Consider the following 17,066-nt stretch of genomic DNA (forward strand, 5'->3'; position numbering starts at 1 on the left):
AAAAGGTTTAGGCTAATCTCTGTGTGGTTGCTATACTACATTTCAATAAAGGGTGATACTACAATAAGGTGACACTCTAAGCAACAGTGACAGTGAAACCTGGGAGAACCAGAATGGGTGGGATGGAAAGGTAAATAGATGGTCCACTGGGAGCTGCCTTGCTTAGGAACAGCCCCCCATCCCCTCCCCCCTTAACCGCAAATCCTTGAACTGCAAATAACTCGATTTATTCTATTACGTTTTTGGCCCAATTTCTCACAAAAACCCACCGGAGGACTCTTCTAAACCCACCCACCTTCATTCCTACCATAAATAGTGCAGGATCTTCAGATTTGTCCCAGAGAGACTGGGTCGAAGACTGACACTGACACAACTGATTCGTTGTCCATCATTTATCTCTGAGTACCATGGTAATCTCTGTGTATCTCAATATCTGCCTTTATCGAACTTCCTATAACAAAGGCAGTTAAGCAGTGGTGTGCAGTGCTTGATAAAAACAAATAAATCAAGATGGTATCCTTTTATTATCTTGTAAAATGCTTGTGTGTTACTCTTTACTTAGTGCAGAGAATATCCAAAGATCGAACAGTGAACACAACTAATTTGGAAGACTATAGGTAGCAACCAGATTCACTGTAAGCTCGGACCATATCACAAGTCAAAATATGGGTACAAACAACATCTTTCTCTGTAGAAACAAAGTGAAAGTAATTGACATACTTAGTGGTATGGCCACTCATGTGGCAGCCGTTAAGACCAACCAACAGTGATTATTTCAGTGGAACAAATAAGACGTATTACTTTTCAAATACTATTGTACCTTATAACTTTGTTACTTAACACAAGCATTGAATTTGAAGAACTCTCAACAACACAAACAAAAGAACAGTGAACTTGTGAATGTCATCAACTCCTCTTGCAGAAGCAATTGAAACTATGAGCGCCACATATGACATTAGACATCACAATTTTCATTTCAGTAATTAGCTCGTAAAGATAGCCAGTGGTTGAGGATCCTGCTGTGTTAAGTACTCTTGTAAGGGATGGTTGTTCACTGAAGCAAAGGTGCAGGTCATTCTCCAATGACTCCACCCAGAAATAGAGAAAATACAAATCAAGATTTATTCGCACATTATGTAGCCTATTTCTGTAGGTGGCATAATCATTAAATGTGATCTACAGAGAAAGTACATTAGATGCAATTTAACAGGTGAGGGACTACCTCTGATACCACAAGAAAGAGTATTATGACTCCTTATCATACATTATATCGAAAATCGATTTAATTTGACAGAATATTAAGTCCTTGCCGAGCACCCCCAGATTTCTTTGGTACATTTGTGCAATCTAACAGAAGAAGGAGACGATCCTAACCTAGGACTCAAAAAGCCAAGTTGAGAAGTTGTTTGGTTGAGTTACCAGGCCTCCCACCCTCTCCCCCCCCCCCCCCCCCTCCACCCCAATTTAGAGAAGGCGTCTGGCGTACTGGGAAGCCTATCTGAGCTGGCAGGTAGACACAATGAACAGTAGAAGCACCAGATCCATTTCGGTTATGTCAGAGAATCATGTCCACCCTGGTCATGATTCACTGTCTTGAATATCAAGGAAGACTAAAATGATACAGTGAAATATTCTTAACAAGCTCACTAAACAGGAGTTCTGCTTCAGGAATTTGCTTGGCTGCAAAATACTGGATGAGACGAGTAAGTCAAGACACAACCAGATTTCGTGTACACCTTTTTAGTGAAGCTCAAACTATCGATGGATGTCAACTGTCAACTCGCTATCTCTGGGAAGCTGTTCTATTATGTGGCACATCTGGTGAAATAGTCCCCATTTTGTGTGTTGGATCCTTGTTGGAGAGGAATTGAGACCTTGCACACTGTTGTCTTTAGATGTTGTACATCAAGGTTTTCCTATCCATACAGTCCTTTTATCTAGGAACATAAGTAAGAATGATTTCAGAGAAGCACAGACCAAGGAGGCCATGATTTATTGGTGAGCTAGGCACCAAGAAATCATCTTGCACAAGCCCACCACCAAATGCAAAATGTTTTTTTAAATCAGCTGGTAATTTTACTGTCATTTCACTTGTCGCCTTCCTTTCTGTGCTTGTTACAGGCATAGAGAGATAGAAACAAATCACTATGGGAATATACATAACATACATTACTATCAACCAATCAACTAGGATATTGCAAGGCAGCAGGATGGGTGCTGTTATCCAGCTAGTGATAGATACCAATATGCACTCTAGCTGCGCTGTAGCATCCAAAGGAGTAACTACTGTATGCATCAGAGAGTAGGCACAAGTAGCTGGCAGCCAGAAATTGAAATAAAGACAACTCGTAAGTATAGTCGGAGAAGTGAATTAAATAATATGCACTTGTTAAAAGGCTGGATGGTGCAGAAAAGTATATCATACAAAATAAAGAAACCCGTTGATCTTAAAGATCTGTTTTAGCCAAAAGCGACAGCTTTGCTAATCCTCAAAGGTCCCTTTGAAATGCACATCTCTGTTGGACTCTAAAGACTAAACAGAACACAGAAGTAAAAGCACTAAATATACACAGTGGAATCAGAGAGGCATAATTGACATCAGCACTTAAGATCTGCATCACAGGGCTAACGGAGCAGATCAAACATTCCACTATCTCAGATGCTGATCATAACTGTGCTGGGACTACCTTGGTCCCTTATGTTCTTTCTCTACAATGTCCTGAGTTCAGTCTGTTCAATTCACCTTCTGGCTAGGGAACTGAATTTAGCTGCTGCACATATATATAGTTCAAGCTTCCTCGACATACACAGAACTGCAGCACAGAATGCAGCATGCGTGCAACAGGTGCAGCAGTAGTGCAAGATTCTCTTATCATAAGCATTTCAGAGTTCTCCTTTTGGATGATGTCAAATTGGATAAACAGTACAAGCAAGGCTGGCAGAAGAAGAATTATGGGGTGTAGTGAGGCAGATATGCACAGCTTTAAATGGAGTATGTATCAACAGTGGATAGCCTACACATCAACAGTAAGACCTCTTTTGGAGTACTGGGTTCCATTCTGGAGGCCACTTATATAGTTTTGAGTCTTTTTCTGAGGGCTTTATCAGGTGCATTGTGTGGAGTTTTGATGGTCACCTCCAGCATACTGTGTTGAGTTCTGGAAGCCGTCTTCCGAAGACTGTGGCCAATTCTGGAGTCTTCATCTTAAGTATTGTGCCATGTTCTGGAAGTCACCTCTGACAGACTGTCTATATACAAGGATGACAGAGCCCACTTTTTGATGCATTATCTAAAGTGTTGCTATTACTTTTAAATGGTAAACCTGAGGTTTTATGGTGAGTTGTAGGCTTTTCATCAGAAACATGGTATCCAGCTGTGAAGGTCTCATCGAAGAATACTGTGCCTGGTTCTGCAGGTCAACTGTCGTTAATTTTAAGTTTGGAGGTCACAATGAAAGTATTGAGTTTATTTTTGGAGGCCATATGTGCCTTGTTCTGGATTCCTCATCAGGAGCATTACATCAGGAGCCCCTCTAAACGTGTGTGCCGTGTTAATGATCCCTCGTCGTGAGTATTGCTACTGCTTTTAGAAGCCTCATCTGGCTTATTCTGTCAAGTTCTGGGCCACAAAGAGTGTTATATCTAGTTCAGGAACCCATGTAGGCTGTACTGTGCAGAGTTCTGGGGACACACCTGGCATATATTCTCAGGTTCTGGGAGCCAAACCGGTCAGGTTTTCCCAAGTTCTGGGCCCACCTCTTGCGAAATATTACCAGTCCAGAAGGTCAAAGTTAATGTGTGGTTTGAAAGTGTTTGCTAATTTGTTGATGGGTAAGTTTGTGTATGAGAGTGAATGCATAGTTTAATGGATCAGAATTTATATATGCCGAGTAGTCTCCAGGTAGGCCAGGGCTACTGTCCTACACTAAATGGAGCAGTTCAGTTTCAGGGGGGATGAGCTCTAACCCTTGGAATCGAGATAAGTGTCTGAAACAGAGGTTAAAAGGCACTGCCTCTTTAGTAGATAAGAAAACACATGTACGCCAATGAAATAAACATGTATACGTACCTCTAGCACCACCACGATTTTACCGCCTGCAAGTCCCATGAGCAGGTGCGTCATGTGTGCATAGCCTTCTGGGCTCACTAGGCACCCACCCAGAGGGTCGCCCCGAGCAGCATCAAAGCCTGCTGACACCACAACCAGATCTGGGTTGAACTAAAAAATAGGAAAAACACTTATATTTTCAAAATGTGTTATCATTTGTTTTCCATCAGTACTTGGCCTGGATTTAAATGAATCACAAATTATTCGGGGAGGGGCAGTCAAATTATCAAGGTCAGTTCTATCTTTAGCCTCGCTACTGATCAACGGAGGGACACCCTCAAGTGTTAAGAGCAAAGTTCAGTCTCCATGTTTAGTCAATGCATTGCCTCAGTAAACAGGCCCATTTAATCATGTATGGACATGCCGACACCTGCACCATTTACAAAATGAGAGTTTTGGAAGAGGCAATGACCTTTTACAAAGGCTATCTGATTAGTGCGGCAACCTCTCAAATAAAAAAACTGATAAGAGACCAACACTACCGTAGCAGGTAAGCACACACAAATAAAGTTTGATTGCCAAAGACGGAAACATATGTTTTTTTCTTGTTCTCACCAGACAAAACAAATTAACAGAAAGTGTTCTTGGGAAATAACTAAATGTCCAAGATCTGTGATGACAGCGGCAGTTAAAAGACCTCTGCAGAGCTTTCTTTACCTCATAGGCGATCGGCATTACAGCACGGTGAAATGCCATTAGGTATTCTGCATCTCCCATTTTGCTGTTATTCCATGCAATATTGACGTTGAACCCTGCTCCACTCCCATGTCCCACATTGTTATAATCTGCATCCTTGGAGGCGGGGAAGAATGTGGCATGGTCATAGCGGTGGAGAGAAACATACAGGATGCTGCAGGGAAGTTGGAGAGAAAAGTGAGATCAAACAGAAAAATTCAGCCATAGGGACTACAGCACCCCATCCTCTTCTCTCATCTGCTCAAGCACACAGTGCCCAACTGCTGATCTATCCCCGAGCAATAAAGGTATGTATCATCACTACTGCCACATGATCCTTGGTCATGGCAGGGGCCAGATCAGAAATGAAGTAAAATCACATCCAATGCATTTTATCTCTCCCTAAAACTTTATATTTAGAATTGATTTAGTACACAATTCTCTTACTTGACCAATGAAGGAAACTAGCAATTTAAGCACAAAGCAATTTAAATACTAAGGAAGAAATTTAAAAAAGTACATTTTAGATTTAACAGAGAAATGTGATGAACTACAATCTTTAAATGTTATTTTTAATTGAGGAATGTTAAGGTAAGAGACTCCTTGTTCAATGGAGAAAGAGCAAGAGAATACAGAGAGAAAATGTTGAGGAGCATTTCCTTGAAAGATATTTTCAGTGTTTGGAGGAAGTTAGAGTGAGTCAAATAAGACGACGAGGGTGAGTTAGAATAATTTAATCACTATACTCTGCTCTGTGCACTTAATTGTTCACTTAAATTTTCTGCATAAAAGTGTAGTGTCCAATCGTCTTTACTGATTGTACCGAAACATTTGCCATATCACAAACCAAAACACAAAAAAGCTAGTGCAGAGCACTGACCACCTCTCTCACAGCAAAAGACCGACCCTGCCTACAACAGGAGCTGACCTTAACTCTTAAGAGTTCCCATCCTTTACATTTTGATCAGGTTAAAATATAAATCCGCCATTATAGCAATGACCACGTCAATAGGCACACTATTCACAATACAAGTTAAGATTTTCATACACTCAATCAAAATGCGACTAGCAGATAACATAAATGTTTGGCAAAGTGTTTCTTTCAAAAGACTTTCATACTGATAACCATGCGTGTGTGATACAGATATGCACTGTATCTGAAAATGAACTGGAAACAGGCAAACACAGTCTGTGGACATCTAGTTTAAAACCCTATTACCCAGAGCCCCTTGATGGTTTCTCACAGCAATTTCAGACATTAAAAATGCAGATCTCTGCTGAAACAGGGTTACTATTCCTCTGTGTGATGCACCAAAAACTCATCAACTCTAGCACAGATGATGGCATCAGTTTGTATAATTTAGAGATTGCAATGCTGCTGTGTGGGTTCTTAGGAGAACCAGAAAGAAGAAGCATGTCTTCTTTTAGTCTTTAAATACCTCACTGGCTGCGAGCAGCTTAGTAATTTGTTTTAAAATCTCTGCAGTACACATATCCACACAAAGCCAAGGGCAAACTGTTGTACAAACACAATCTGTGATACAAATTCTAATCTACAAATTCCAACCTAGCTACTACTCTTCTGTTCTGCACATGTATAAACCATTTTCTGCCTAGCTAGACCAATAATCGCCTAGGGCACTGGCCAGCTGCTCAAAGTTCTAGTGCAAAGGAAGTGCACCTCAGAGCCAACTGATGAGGTCTAGAAATAGCATGAAGTTAGTGTCTATGTACATCTACAATCTAGCAATGAATTCCATTTCAGTGTGTGATTTATTCTAGGAGAGCTTCATATTCATTCAAGAGCAACAACACAAAAACAACTTTGAGCACGTTAGAGCGCCCATCAAAATTAAGCAGTCTTTACAATTTCAAATAATGTGTGTTGTTAAGGAGCAGTATTAGACTCTGTTCCAGTAATGTGCCACTAAACAAGTAATACAGCAGGATCCAGAAGAATGAAAATCACTTCAGGATGCAGACCTTGGACAAATCCAATAAAGGTTTGTCTAATTACATATGTCAGGGAAGGTTCATGACATTCAGGGAACTAGTGTGAGCAACGAGGCACCGTCGCAATGAAGATATTCTACCAATGAACCTCCTTTGGAATCAGATACTCCAATTGCCAGCTCCACAAAAGATCCTGGTATGGAATTACCTTCGTGCAGAACATATAACACAATGCGCTACGCGCATCCCTTGGCATGTAATTACTGTCGAGTAGAGCATATAACACAAGGCGCTACTCGCATTTCCTGGCACACAATTACTTTCGAGTAGAGCATGTAACACAGTGCGCTACTCGCATCCCTTGTAATGTAATTACTGTCGAGTAGAGCATATCACACAAGGCGCTACTCGCGATCACTGGCATGTGAATACTTTCGAGCAGAACAGGTAACACAGTGCGCTACTCGCATTCCTTGTCGCTCCGGCTGGGGAAGCAGGGTCGGTGGCGGGAAGCGCCACACGAGGGTAATGTCAGTCAGTTCTTTGGGCGGCTTCGAGCGGGGAGAATGACAGGACTTGCGGAGCGGGTCCCTATGCTCCGGTGCAGTTCACAAAGCACCGCTCTCAGTATTACGGAAGGGGGGACATGGACAGGATCCCTCGGCGGGGTCTCTCTGTCGCGCAGGCAGGGGAGGGGATTCCCACGGAGGGGACGACCCGGGCCAAGTGCGGTGCGGTTTCCGGACCAGCAGGGGGCGCACCAGGGGGGATCTCGGCCTCCGGGCTTACCTCCGTCTCGGCGTCAGCAGGCGTCCGTCCTCACGACGTTGGGGGAACTCGGCCCCGACCTTGCGCACCTCCTCACTCGGCTGCGACGGCAGCGATGGGGCCCCGGGCTTCTCCTGGGCCTCGTGACACAGCAGGGCACTCCTCCAGGCCGCAGCGGTGAGCGCGCTGGCTTCGTCGTCGCAGGGGGGGGGGGGCTCAAATTAAGGATGGGGTAAAGTGCTCAGCGGAGCACGCTGCCGGGGGTCCCAGACCAGGGCAGGAAGCGCGGGGGTCACAGCGCTAGTACCTGGTCGATCCCCGGTGACTTGGCAATCGGCTTAGCATTTAGTTTGATAGGTCAGCTTGGACACGCAGTCTCAGCTCTGGCATTCAAGGCTTGCAGCTCGCTCTTGTCATGCAGTCTCAGTTCTTAAAGTTAGGTTTCAGTTCTCAGTTGACAGATGCAGTCTTTTGGCGCAGATGTATCTGGCGCCCTTAAGGGGTTCTGTTACAGGGGTAGGGATGGAGAGGGCGACTAGATCCTTCCTAGTCAGGCTGGCAGAGAGTCTCTGGGTCCTCCTACTACTGGGCAAGATCAGTGGGATTCACAGGGCACCTCACTCACTTAAGAGGCAGTACCTAAATCCTGTCACTCTCAGAGGCATAAGTCCCTGGCTAGGCCCTACCGCCTACACTCCTGGTGGATTCTTCCAGCTCTGCTTCACCCCAATGGCCAACTCACCACACAAGTTTCCCTCCCACGCTTAAGTAGCCCTAGGTCAGGTGACCTCTAGCCAAGGCGGCAAAAGTAAAACCCCACCTCCCTTCTAGAAGGTTCCAGATTCTTCCAGGAGCTTCCCCACTCTACCTATGGGACAAAAAGGCGGGCTGGTGTCGCAACATTGTTGTGGGTCCCAGCCAGCTCCTGGCAGCTAGGGTGCTACTATGATAAAACGACCACCCGGCAGTAGCAGGGGTCTGTGGCAGCCATCTTGGGCGAAGTAAGCACCTGCACCTTAACACTACAAAAACGAAAAAAATCAGGGAAAAAGGGCCAAGTCCAACAGTACCAATTCAATGTCACTGATGGCCTCCAGCTCTACTCTGGTGCACCAAAAACACCTTCAAGAACATAAACCATATGTGGCTTGGCTCTCAGACGAGTAGCTAATAGCAGGTCCACCAAACTAAATTTACTGCTTCATTCTTAAATAAAAAAAAATAAAAAAATAAAAGAATTTCAAAGTATTTCACACAGGTAAGACAAGACGATGCATCTTCAACATCAGTCATGTTTGATGTCGCAGTGAACTAATGGTTCCACTCTAGTGATCTCAGCCTGTCCTTGAATTCAAATCCCAGGGGCTCGACCTAGCCTTTCACCCATCTGAGGTCAACAAAATGAGTACCATTGAGATGTCTAACAATAAGCATGTATTATTTCAAAGGCAAGAACCCAAAGAGAAATATGCACTTTACAAGCAGACATTCTCTTTAGTTAGAAGTGGGCAAGAAATATCTACCCCACAACCTATTAATATACACGATTAACATTTGACACAGTGCAAAAACTCCTATGCAGTTTGAAAGTATGCAGTCATCTTTATTTTTGACTTTCTATCTGAATATGGGAGAGAGTGTCTGACCCAAATATATCTTTAGCAACAAGACGTCTACGTTTGTTGGTTGTAGGAAAGTGTAAAGGAGCTGAAGAACCTTGCCCTTCACCTGCAGGTGGTCATTCCCATTCTAAGACAGCCGTAAGGGGTCCGGTTCAGCCAAAAACCAGGTCTTGAGGCTTTTTCTGAAGGTTTTTAGGGAAGGGATCATCTGATATTGACTGGGAGCTCGTTCAAGGCCTTTGCCGCGATGTGGGAGAAGGCTCTTCCCCTGCTCTAGTTCGGCGGATGCGTGGTATTTCTGCTAGGGCGAAGTGGGAGGAGCTGAGGTTTCTTTTGGTTACATGGAAAGATACTCTTTCGTTGAGGTATTTGGGTCCGATGTTGTGGAGGGATTTGAAGGCGTGGGTGAGTAGCTTGAAGATTACTCTCTTCTCAACGGGGAGCCAGTGGAGGTCTTGCAGGTGTTAGGTCATGTGCTCGTGTCGTGGAGTTCCGAGGAGGAGTCGGGCCGCGGTGGTCTGGAGTTTGTGGAGGAGGGATTTGTTGATTCTGGCGTAGAGGGCATTACCGTAGTCCAGTTGCTGGTTATGAGTCCGTGGGTGACGATCTTTCTGGCTTCGGGGGGGATCCACTTGAATGTCTTGTGAAGGATGCAGAGGGAGTTGAAGCATGTGGAGGCAACGGCATTAATCTGGTGGGTCATGGTGAGGGAGGAGTCTAGGATGATGCTGAGGTCTGGGTGTGGTCCATCAGAATGGGTGGGTTTCTGAGGGCAGAGGGCCACCAGGTGTTGTCCCAAGCAGAGGAGGTGGGTCCAAGGATGAGGACCTCTGTCTTCTCCGAGTTGAGTTTTAGGCAGCTGTTGCTTATCTAGTCTGCATCGTCCTTCATTCCTTCCTGGAAGCGGAGTCTGGTGTCTTCAGGGTTCTTAGTGAGGGAGAGGATGAGCTGGGTGTTGGCATAGGATACTATACTGAGTTTGTGCTGTCGGACATTGGCGGTGAGGGGGCCATGTAGATGTTGAAGAGTGTGGTGCTGAGCGATGATCTTTGGGGTACTCCGCAGTTGATCTCTGTAGGTTCGGAGAGGAAGGGTGGGAGTATGATCCTCTAGGTTCTGCCGGCGAGAAAGGAGCGGATCCAGTCAAGGGCGGTGCCACATATGCCAGAGTCGTGGAGTCGGCTGCAAGAGTGCGGTGGGAGACGGTGTCAAAGGCTGCGGAGAGGTCTAGCAGGATGAGGGCCGCGGAATGACCCTGGTCGAGAAGCATGCGGATGTCGTCGGTGGCGGCGAGGAGGGCGGTCTTGGTGCTGTGGTTGCTGCGGAATCCAGAACTGGGAGGGGTCGAGGATGGCCTTCTCTTCGATGACACCTAAGAGCACAGAGTGCTCCGAAAGAATTGTTCTGTAGGCAAGCTGCTAATAAAAATATATAAATCAATGACCTTAAGTTTCTTGGTGGCAAAATTGTGAATCTTATTTGAACCACGTCACACAAAAGGAATATGCTACTTACCAGTATGCATCTGTTCTTGGCATGTAGAGCTGCAGAGCCACACACTTAGGATAAGATCGCCATCTGGTGTTGGGCTCGGATGATTGCAGGTTGTTGTTGTCTTCGGAAGAAGCCTTTGGTCACGAGATAGGTGACTCCTCCTCTGGACAACAGTGCGCATGCGCATCCACTCCATCCTCAGATTGTTTTTCGCCATGATGGGAAATGATGGAGTGTATAAGAAATAAAGAGAAAAGGATGTCCATGTGTAGTGTCTAATTAAGACAATGCTGGAACAGATACAGGTCCCGGGGAGGCGGGTGGGCGTGTGTGGCTCTGCAGCTCTACATGCCAAGAACAGATGCATACTGGTAAGTAGCATATTCCGTTCGAGGCATATGAGCTGCAGATCACACACTTAGGATAGACTATAGAGCAGTGTCTCCCCTAGCGGTGGTCACCTGTATCCGTTGCAGCAGTTTGGAATAGAGTTTTTAGGACAGCTTGGCCTACTGAAGCTTGTTGTTTGGATTGCACATCAACACAGTAATGTTTAGTGAAGGTGTGTGTGGTAGACCATGTGGCTGCTTTGCAAATATCTTCTAAGGGAATGTTCTCTAAGAATGCCATGGAAGCCCCTATTTTACGCGTGGAGTGCGCTCTAGGGGGAACTGTAAGAGTGCGTTTAGCTTTTTGGTAACATATTTGGATACATTTAACTATCCACCTGCTATACTTGATTTGGAAATGGGGTTGCCTTTATGTGGTGGAGTGAAAGCAACAAACAGCTGTTTGGTTTTGCGAAAAGGTTTGGTTCTGTCGATGTAATAAAGCAAGGCTCTTTTAACATCTAAGGTATGAAGGGCTCTCTCAGCTACGGAGTCTGGATTAGGGAAGAAGACTGGTAGCTCGACTGATTGGTTAAGATGGAAAGGGGAAATGACTTTAGGGAGGAATTTTGGGTTTGTTTTAAGAACCACTTTGTTACGATGTAGTTGTAAGAATGGTTCTTCAAGAGTTAAGGCTTGTATCTCACTTACTTTCCGTAGGGATGTGATTGCGATAAGGAAAGCCACTTTCCATGTTAGGAACTGCAGTTCGCATTTATGCATAGGTTCAAATGGAGAACCCATGTGCCTTGTAAGAACAATATTGAGATTCCACACTGGGGAAGGTGGTAATCTTGGAGGGATAATCCTTTTAAGACCTTCCATAAATGCTTTGATGACTGGTACCTTAAAGAGGGACAGGTGTTGTCTATTTTGCAAGTAGGCTGCTAAGGCCGCTAGGTGTAGACGTATGGAGGAATACGCTAAATTGCATCTTTGCAAGTGTAGTAAATAGCAAATAATGTTTTGGATGGAAGCATCTAGTGGACGTATGTCATTGTTAGCGCAGTAAATGGCAAATCTTTTCCATTTTGCTGCATAACACGCCCTAGTGGTAGGTCTTCTAGCTTCTTTTATGATATTCATACAGTCCGGTGGGAGGTTGAGGTAACCGAACTCTAAGACTTCAGGAGCCAGATTGCCAGGTTCAGTGTCTGAGGATCTGGGTGTCTGATTTCTCCATGGTTCTGGGTTAATAGAGCCGGGGAGAGGCGCAATTTTTGATGTGGAACTAGCGATAGTTCTAGAAGTGTGGTGAACCAGGGTTGACGTGCCCAAGTGGGAGCTACTAGGATGAGTTTTAGCGACTGTTGTTTCAGTTTGCATACCACAAATGGAATGAGTGGGAGAGGCGGAAAAGCGTATGCAAATCTGCCTGACCAGTTCATCCATATTGCATTGCCCTTCGACTGTGGGTGTGGAAACCTGGCGGCGAAGGTTGGGCATTTTGTGTTTTCGTGAGTGGCGAACAGATCTATGTCTGGTTGGCCCCATTTTTGGAAGATTGGGAATAGGACTTTGGGGTGTAGTTCCCAATCGTGGATTTGCTGTATCTGGCGACTTAGGAGATCGGCAACCTGGTTGTGAACGCCTGGAAGGTGTTGCGCTAGCAGGTAGATGTTTTGGGGAATTGCCCATCTCCAGAGTTGCTGTGCAAGTCGGGACAGTTGGAGAGAATGTGTCCCCCCCTGTTTCTGTATGTAATAGATTGTCGTCATATTGTCTGTGCGGATGAGGACAGTTTTGTTCTTTAGATGTACTTGAAAGGATTTCAGCGCTAGGAACACCGCTAGAAGTTCGAGGTGATTGCTATGGAGCAGTTTGTGTTGAGTGGTCCATCTGCCCTGAGTGGTGTATTGAAGGAGGTGAGCTCCCCACCCCGTGAGATGCGTCGGTGGTCAGCACTACTTGTGGAAGAGGCTCTAAGAACGGCCGCCCTTTGGACAGGTTGATGGTGTTCCACCATTTTAGTGAACAAAGTGAGCGACTGTCCACCAACACCAGATCGGTAAGTTTTATGTGAGCCTGGTTCCACTGTTGTGCAAGACATTCTTGCAAGGGCCTCATTTGAAGTCGTGCGTGGGGTACGATGGAGATGCATGACGCCATCATGCCTAACAGTTGCATAAACACTCTTGCTGGAAGAGAGTGTTGCGTTTGAAATTTTAAGATGAGATTTTGTATGTTGGCTATCCTGGCTGTGCTGGGATAAGCTATGGCCTTGGATGTTTTTATGGTGGCTCCCAGATATTGATGTATGTGGGAGGGTTGCAGTTAAGATTTGGGATAGTTGATGGTGAATCCCAAGTCGTGTAGGGTTTGAATAGTGCGGTGAGTGTGGAGAACGCGTTTGTCGAAAGTATTGGCTTTTATGAGCCAATCGTCCAGATAGGGGAAGACATGGATTTGTTGTCTCCTGAGATGCGCTGCCACAACTGCTAAGCATTTGGTGAATACCCTGGGTGCGGTTGTCACTCCGAATGGGAGAACTGTGAGCTGATAGTGTTGTCCGTCTACCACAAATCGTAGATATTTCCTGTGAGCGGGATGCATAGGGATGTGAAAGTATGCGTCCTTGAGGTCCAATGTGGCAAGGAAGTCGCCCTTTTGAAGTAGTGGGAGGACTTGTTGGAGAGTGATCATATGGAAGTGATCTGATTGTATGTATTGGTTTAGTAGCCTGAGGTCGAGTATGGGTCTTAAAGTCCCGTCCTTTTTGGGAATGAGGAAGTATAGAGAATATACTCCTGTACCCTGATGTTGGAGTGGAACTGGTTCTATTGCGTGTTTTTGAAGCAAAGACCGAATTTCCTGTTTGAGGAGTGTGAGATGGTGTGGTGACACTGGACGATGTTTGGGTGGTATGTTTGGGGGGGTGTTTGTGAGTTCGAGGCTGTAGCCAAACTGGATAATTTGTCTTACCCACTTGTCTGTTGTGATGGAATCCCAGACAGGTAGGAACTGTTGGAGTCTTCCCCCGACCGGAGTGGAATGGTCTGGGGGGAGTGGAGGCAAGTCACTGTTTAGTGGCTGGAGAGGTGCGGGTGTTGGTGTTGCCCCGTCCTCGGCCCTTGGTATTGTTTCCCCTATATCCTCTAAAATATCCTCTGTTAGGGGATGTTTGTCCGGAGGTTTTTAAAGTGGAAGAGGTGTCTGTTCCCACATTTTTGGAGGCTCCCCTGTAAAAGGAGCGTCGAAAGGAGCCTCGGGGTTGTGTAGACTGTAATGCTCCCATTGATTTGGCAGTCTCATTATCTTTCTTCATCTTTTCTAGTGCAGTGTCGACTGTGGGTCCAAATAGTTGCTCCTGATTAAAGGGTTGAGCAAGAATGGTTGATTGTACTTCCGGCCTAAAGCCGGAAATACGTAGCCATGCGTGGCGCCTAAGTAACACGCTTGTGTTGACTGCCCTAGAGGCGGTGTCCGCTGCGTCTAGTGTACATTTGATTGAGGCATTTGATATTAGCTTTCCCTCTTGAATGAGGTCATTGGCCTGGGATTTGTACTGATCAGGCAGGTGTTGCAAAACATCCTCTAGCTGGTCATAATGAGCCCTATCATATCGAGCCAATAGGGCTTGTGTGTTGGCAATACGCCAGTGGTTAGCAGCTTGTGCGGCAACCCTTATTCCCGAGGCTTCTAAGAGCTTAGACTCTTTGTCTGGGGCGGTGTGCCTCCTGTTGTTTGGGAGTTAGCCCGCTTCCTTGCATTTGACACGACAAAAGAGTCTAGAGGGAGCTGCGCTTTGATGTACGCGAGATCCTGTGGGGCCGGTCTATATTTTTTTTCTATTCAGGGGTTAAGAACCCTAGCTCTAACAGGGTCCTTAAAAACCTCAGTGGCGTGCTTTATCACTCCCTTGATCATGGGCAAGATCTGAACAGATTTTTGCGACTGCTCAAATGTGACGAGGAGAAAGTCCTCTTCAGGTGTATCTGTGTGCATGGTAACGCCATGGAACAGTGCCGCCCTGTTCATGAGTTGTCCAAACCCTAAATGGTCATCAGGAGGGGAGGGTTTGGAAGGTTATGTAGTGGGATCAGGAAGGTCAGGTAAAGGGAAAGCCCAGTCGTCTAAGGGTGCCGTGTCCGGGAGTGTAATAGGATCATGAGGATCAGTAGGATCATCTGGGTCTCCCCCTCCCCCTAAATCATTATCATCATCCTGTGGAGGTGGTGTATGTGAAGGAGATAGTAGAGGGGAAGGAGGTGGGGTGAGAGGTAATATAGGAGAGGAAGGACGAATGGGTGAGGTGGCAAAGTCCTTCTTCTTTACGGGGGCTGGAGAAGGTGTGTCCAGCTTCCTTTTCTTGTATGGCACAGCTGTGACATGTCCGGTTTTTGGATTGATATAAATCCTTTTTTGCGTGGGATCCGGGCGAAAAAGTTCCTCATTGTCCGAAAGTGGCTTTGGCGTCGACTTTTTCGGCTCCGATCTGTGTTTTGGGAGATCGGTAGAGTCTTTGTGGACTTTTTTCGGTACTGAGGATGATTTTGGAGCCGAAGAACTTTTCAGTGCCGGCGGAGATTTAGGCGCCGAGGAACCTTTCGGTGCCGGTGGAGACTTCGGTGCCGAAGAACGTTTTGGTGCCGATGGAGATTTCGGCCTCGGAGCCTGCTTCGGTGCCGACAGGGGAGTCTTCGGTGCCGAAGGTATTGTGGGCACAGTAATATGAGGTGTACTCGAGCCCGAGCCACCTGCAGGCTTATATTTCTTCGGAGCCGGGCCCGAGAGCGGGGCCTCTGAAGATGATTTTCGGTCGCGACTGGGGCCAGCTGGCAGAGTCTTGACCAATGCCTTTTTTGGTGGGGTTGGGGTAGGGGCACTGGTACTCACACGCTGCCCCGGAGTGATGAGGTCATCAGAATCGTCAGCCTCGGATACGATTTGGAGGTCTTCGGAGTCGTCGTCAGGGACCTCCTGGGCAAAGATGTCGTCTGGTTCTGGAGCCGGTCTGGCCATGATATGGCGTCGAGCACTTCGGTCCCGGATGGTTTTCTTCAAACGGAATGCGGCGCAGGCTGGACAGCTGGATTCGTTGTGTTCCGGCGAGAGGCACAGGTTACAGACCTCGTGGTGGTCATTGTGGGGGAACTTTGCTCCACATTGGGGGCATTTTTTAAATGGTGTCCTTTCCATGAGCCGCGTCCGGAACCGGTCCGGAGGTATTTCGACGTCGAGTTGTAAAATTTTCGAAGGTTGTTTGATTGTTAGAAGTTTTCAGCTGGAGCAGAAAAAAGTTCATCCGAACCCAATGGCGGAAAAAAACAATCTGAGGATGGAGTGGATGCCCATGCGCACTGTTGTCCAGAGGAGGAGTCACCTATCTCGTGACCAAAGGCTTCTTCCGAAGACAACAACAACCTGCAATCATCCGAGCCCAACACCAGATGGCGATCTTATCCTAAGTGTGTGATCTGCAGCTCATATGCCTCGAACTGGGTAATTCCAACCCTCCAAAAAGGGATGCATAAAAGTTGGAAAAATCGATAAGATGCCAACAGTAACTCTGAAGTCAGAGAGGATAGAGATTTGTCTCAATTTGGCGTGTGGAACTTGATGTGTTCTTGTCAGTCATGGAAACCATGTTACTGAGGTATATGAAGATGGTGGCTCATGCAATGAAAAAGCTTATTGGCACCCAACACTGTTATGCATCCTTGCATACTATTCACAATGTAATTTTGTTGTAAGTAAACGTCACACAAGTCTAAACTTGTTTGGACGATTATCTTCCTCTCCCATTTCTACCGTTTGATCTCACCCTTTTCTTTGACTCATTCCTTTGTCTTAGTTCTAAATTATTTCCTCTCACCTGTTCAATAATGCACTAGTCCCCGCTTAAATTACTTGCACCCCTTCATTTCTTCTTACTTCACACTCCTCACTTTCTATGTCCTTCCTACATACTCCTTTTCTTCAGTGATTCCTTTGCACTCCTCCTTCCAACTCTTCTAAGTTATCTAGAATTGTCCATGCCCTTGCACACGTAGCCAACATTTAAGAAGCGGCACTGCCCGAGCATCGCTGGGATGTTAACAAAGGGTTTCAAACAGA

General features: G+C 45.9%; 1 protein-coding gene across 1 annotated transcript in view; it reads right to left on the bottom strand.

Annotated features, from left to right (window-relative positions):
* HDAC6 (histone deacetylase 6) overlaps positions 1–17,066 on the bottom strand; it is a 219,371-nt gene that overhangs the window by 77,711 nt on the left and 124,594 nt on the right. The window contains exons 22-23 of the mRNA XM_085629603.1: positions 4,766–4,958; positions 4,070–4,219 (exon numbers count right to left, since the gene is read on the bottom strand). Of these exons, the coding sequence (XP_085485729.1) occupies positions 4,070–4,219; positions 4,766–4,958 (343 nt within the window). The remainder of the gene's footprint in view (positions 1–4,069; positions 4,220–4,765; positions 4,959–17,066) is intronic.

Source organism: Triturus cristatus, chromosome 10 (genome assembly GCF_964204655.1).
Source record: "Triturus cristatus chromosome 10, aTriCri1.1, whole genome shotgun sequence".
Taxonomy (NCBI): Eukaryota; Metazoa; Chordata; class Amphibia; order Caudata; family Salamandridae; genus Triturus; species Triturus cristatus.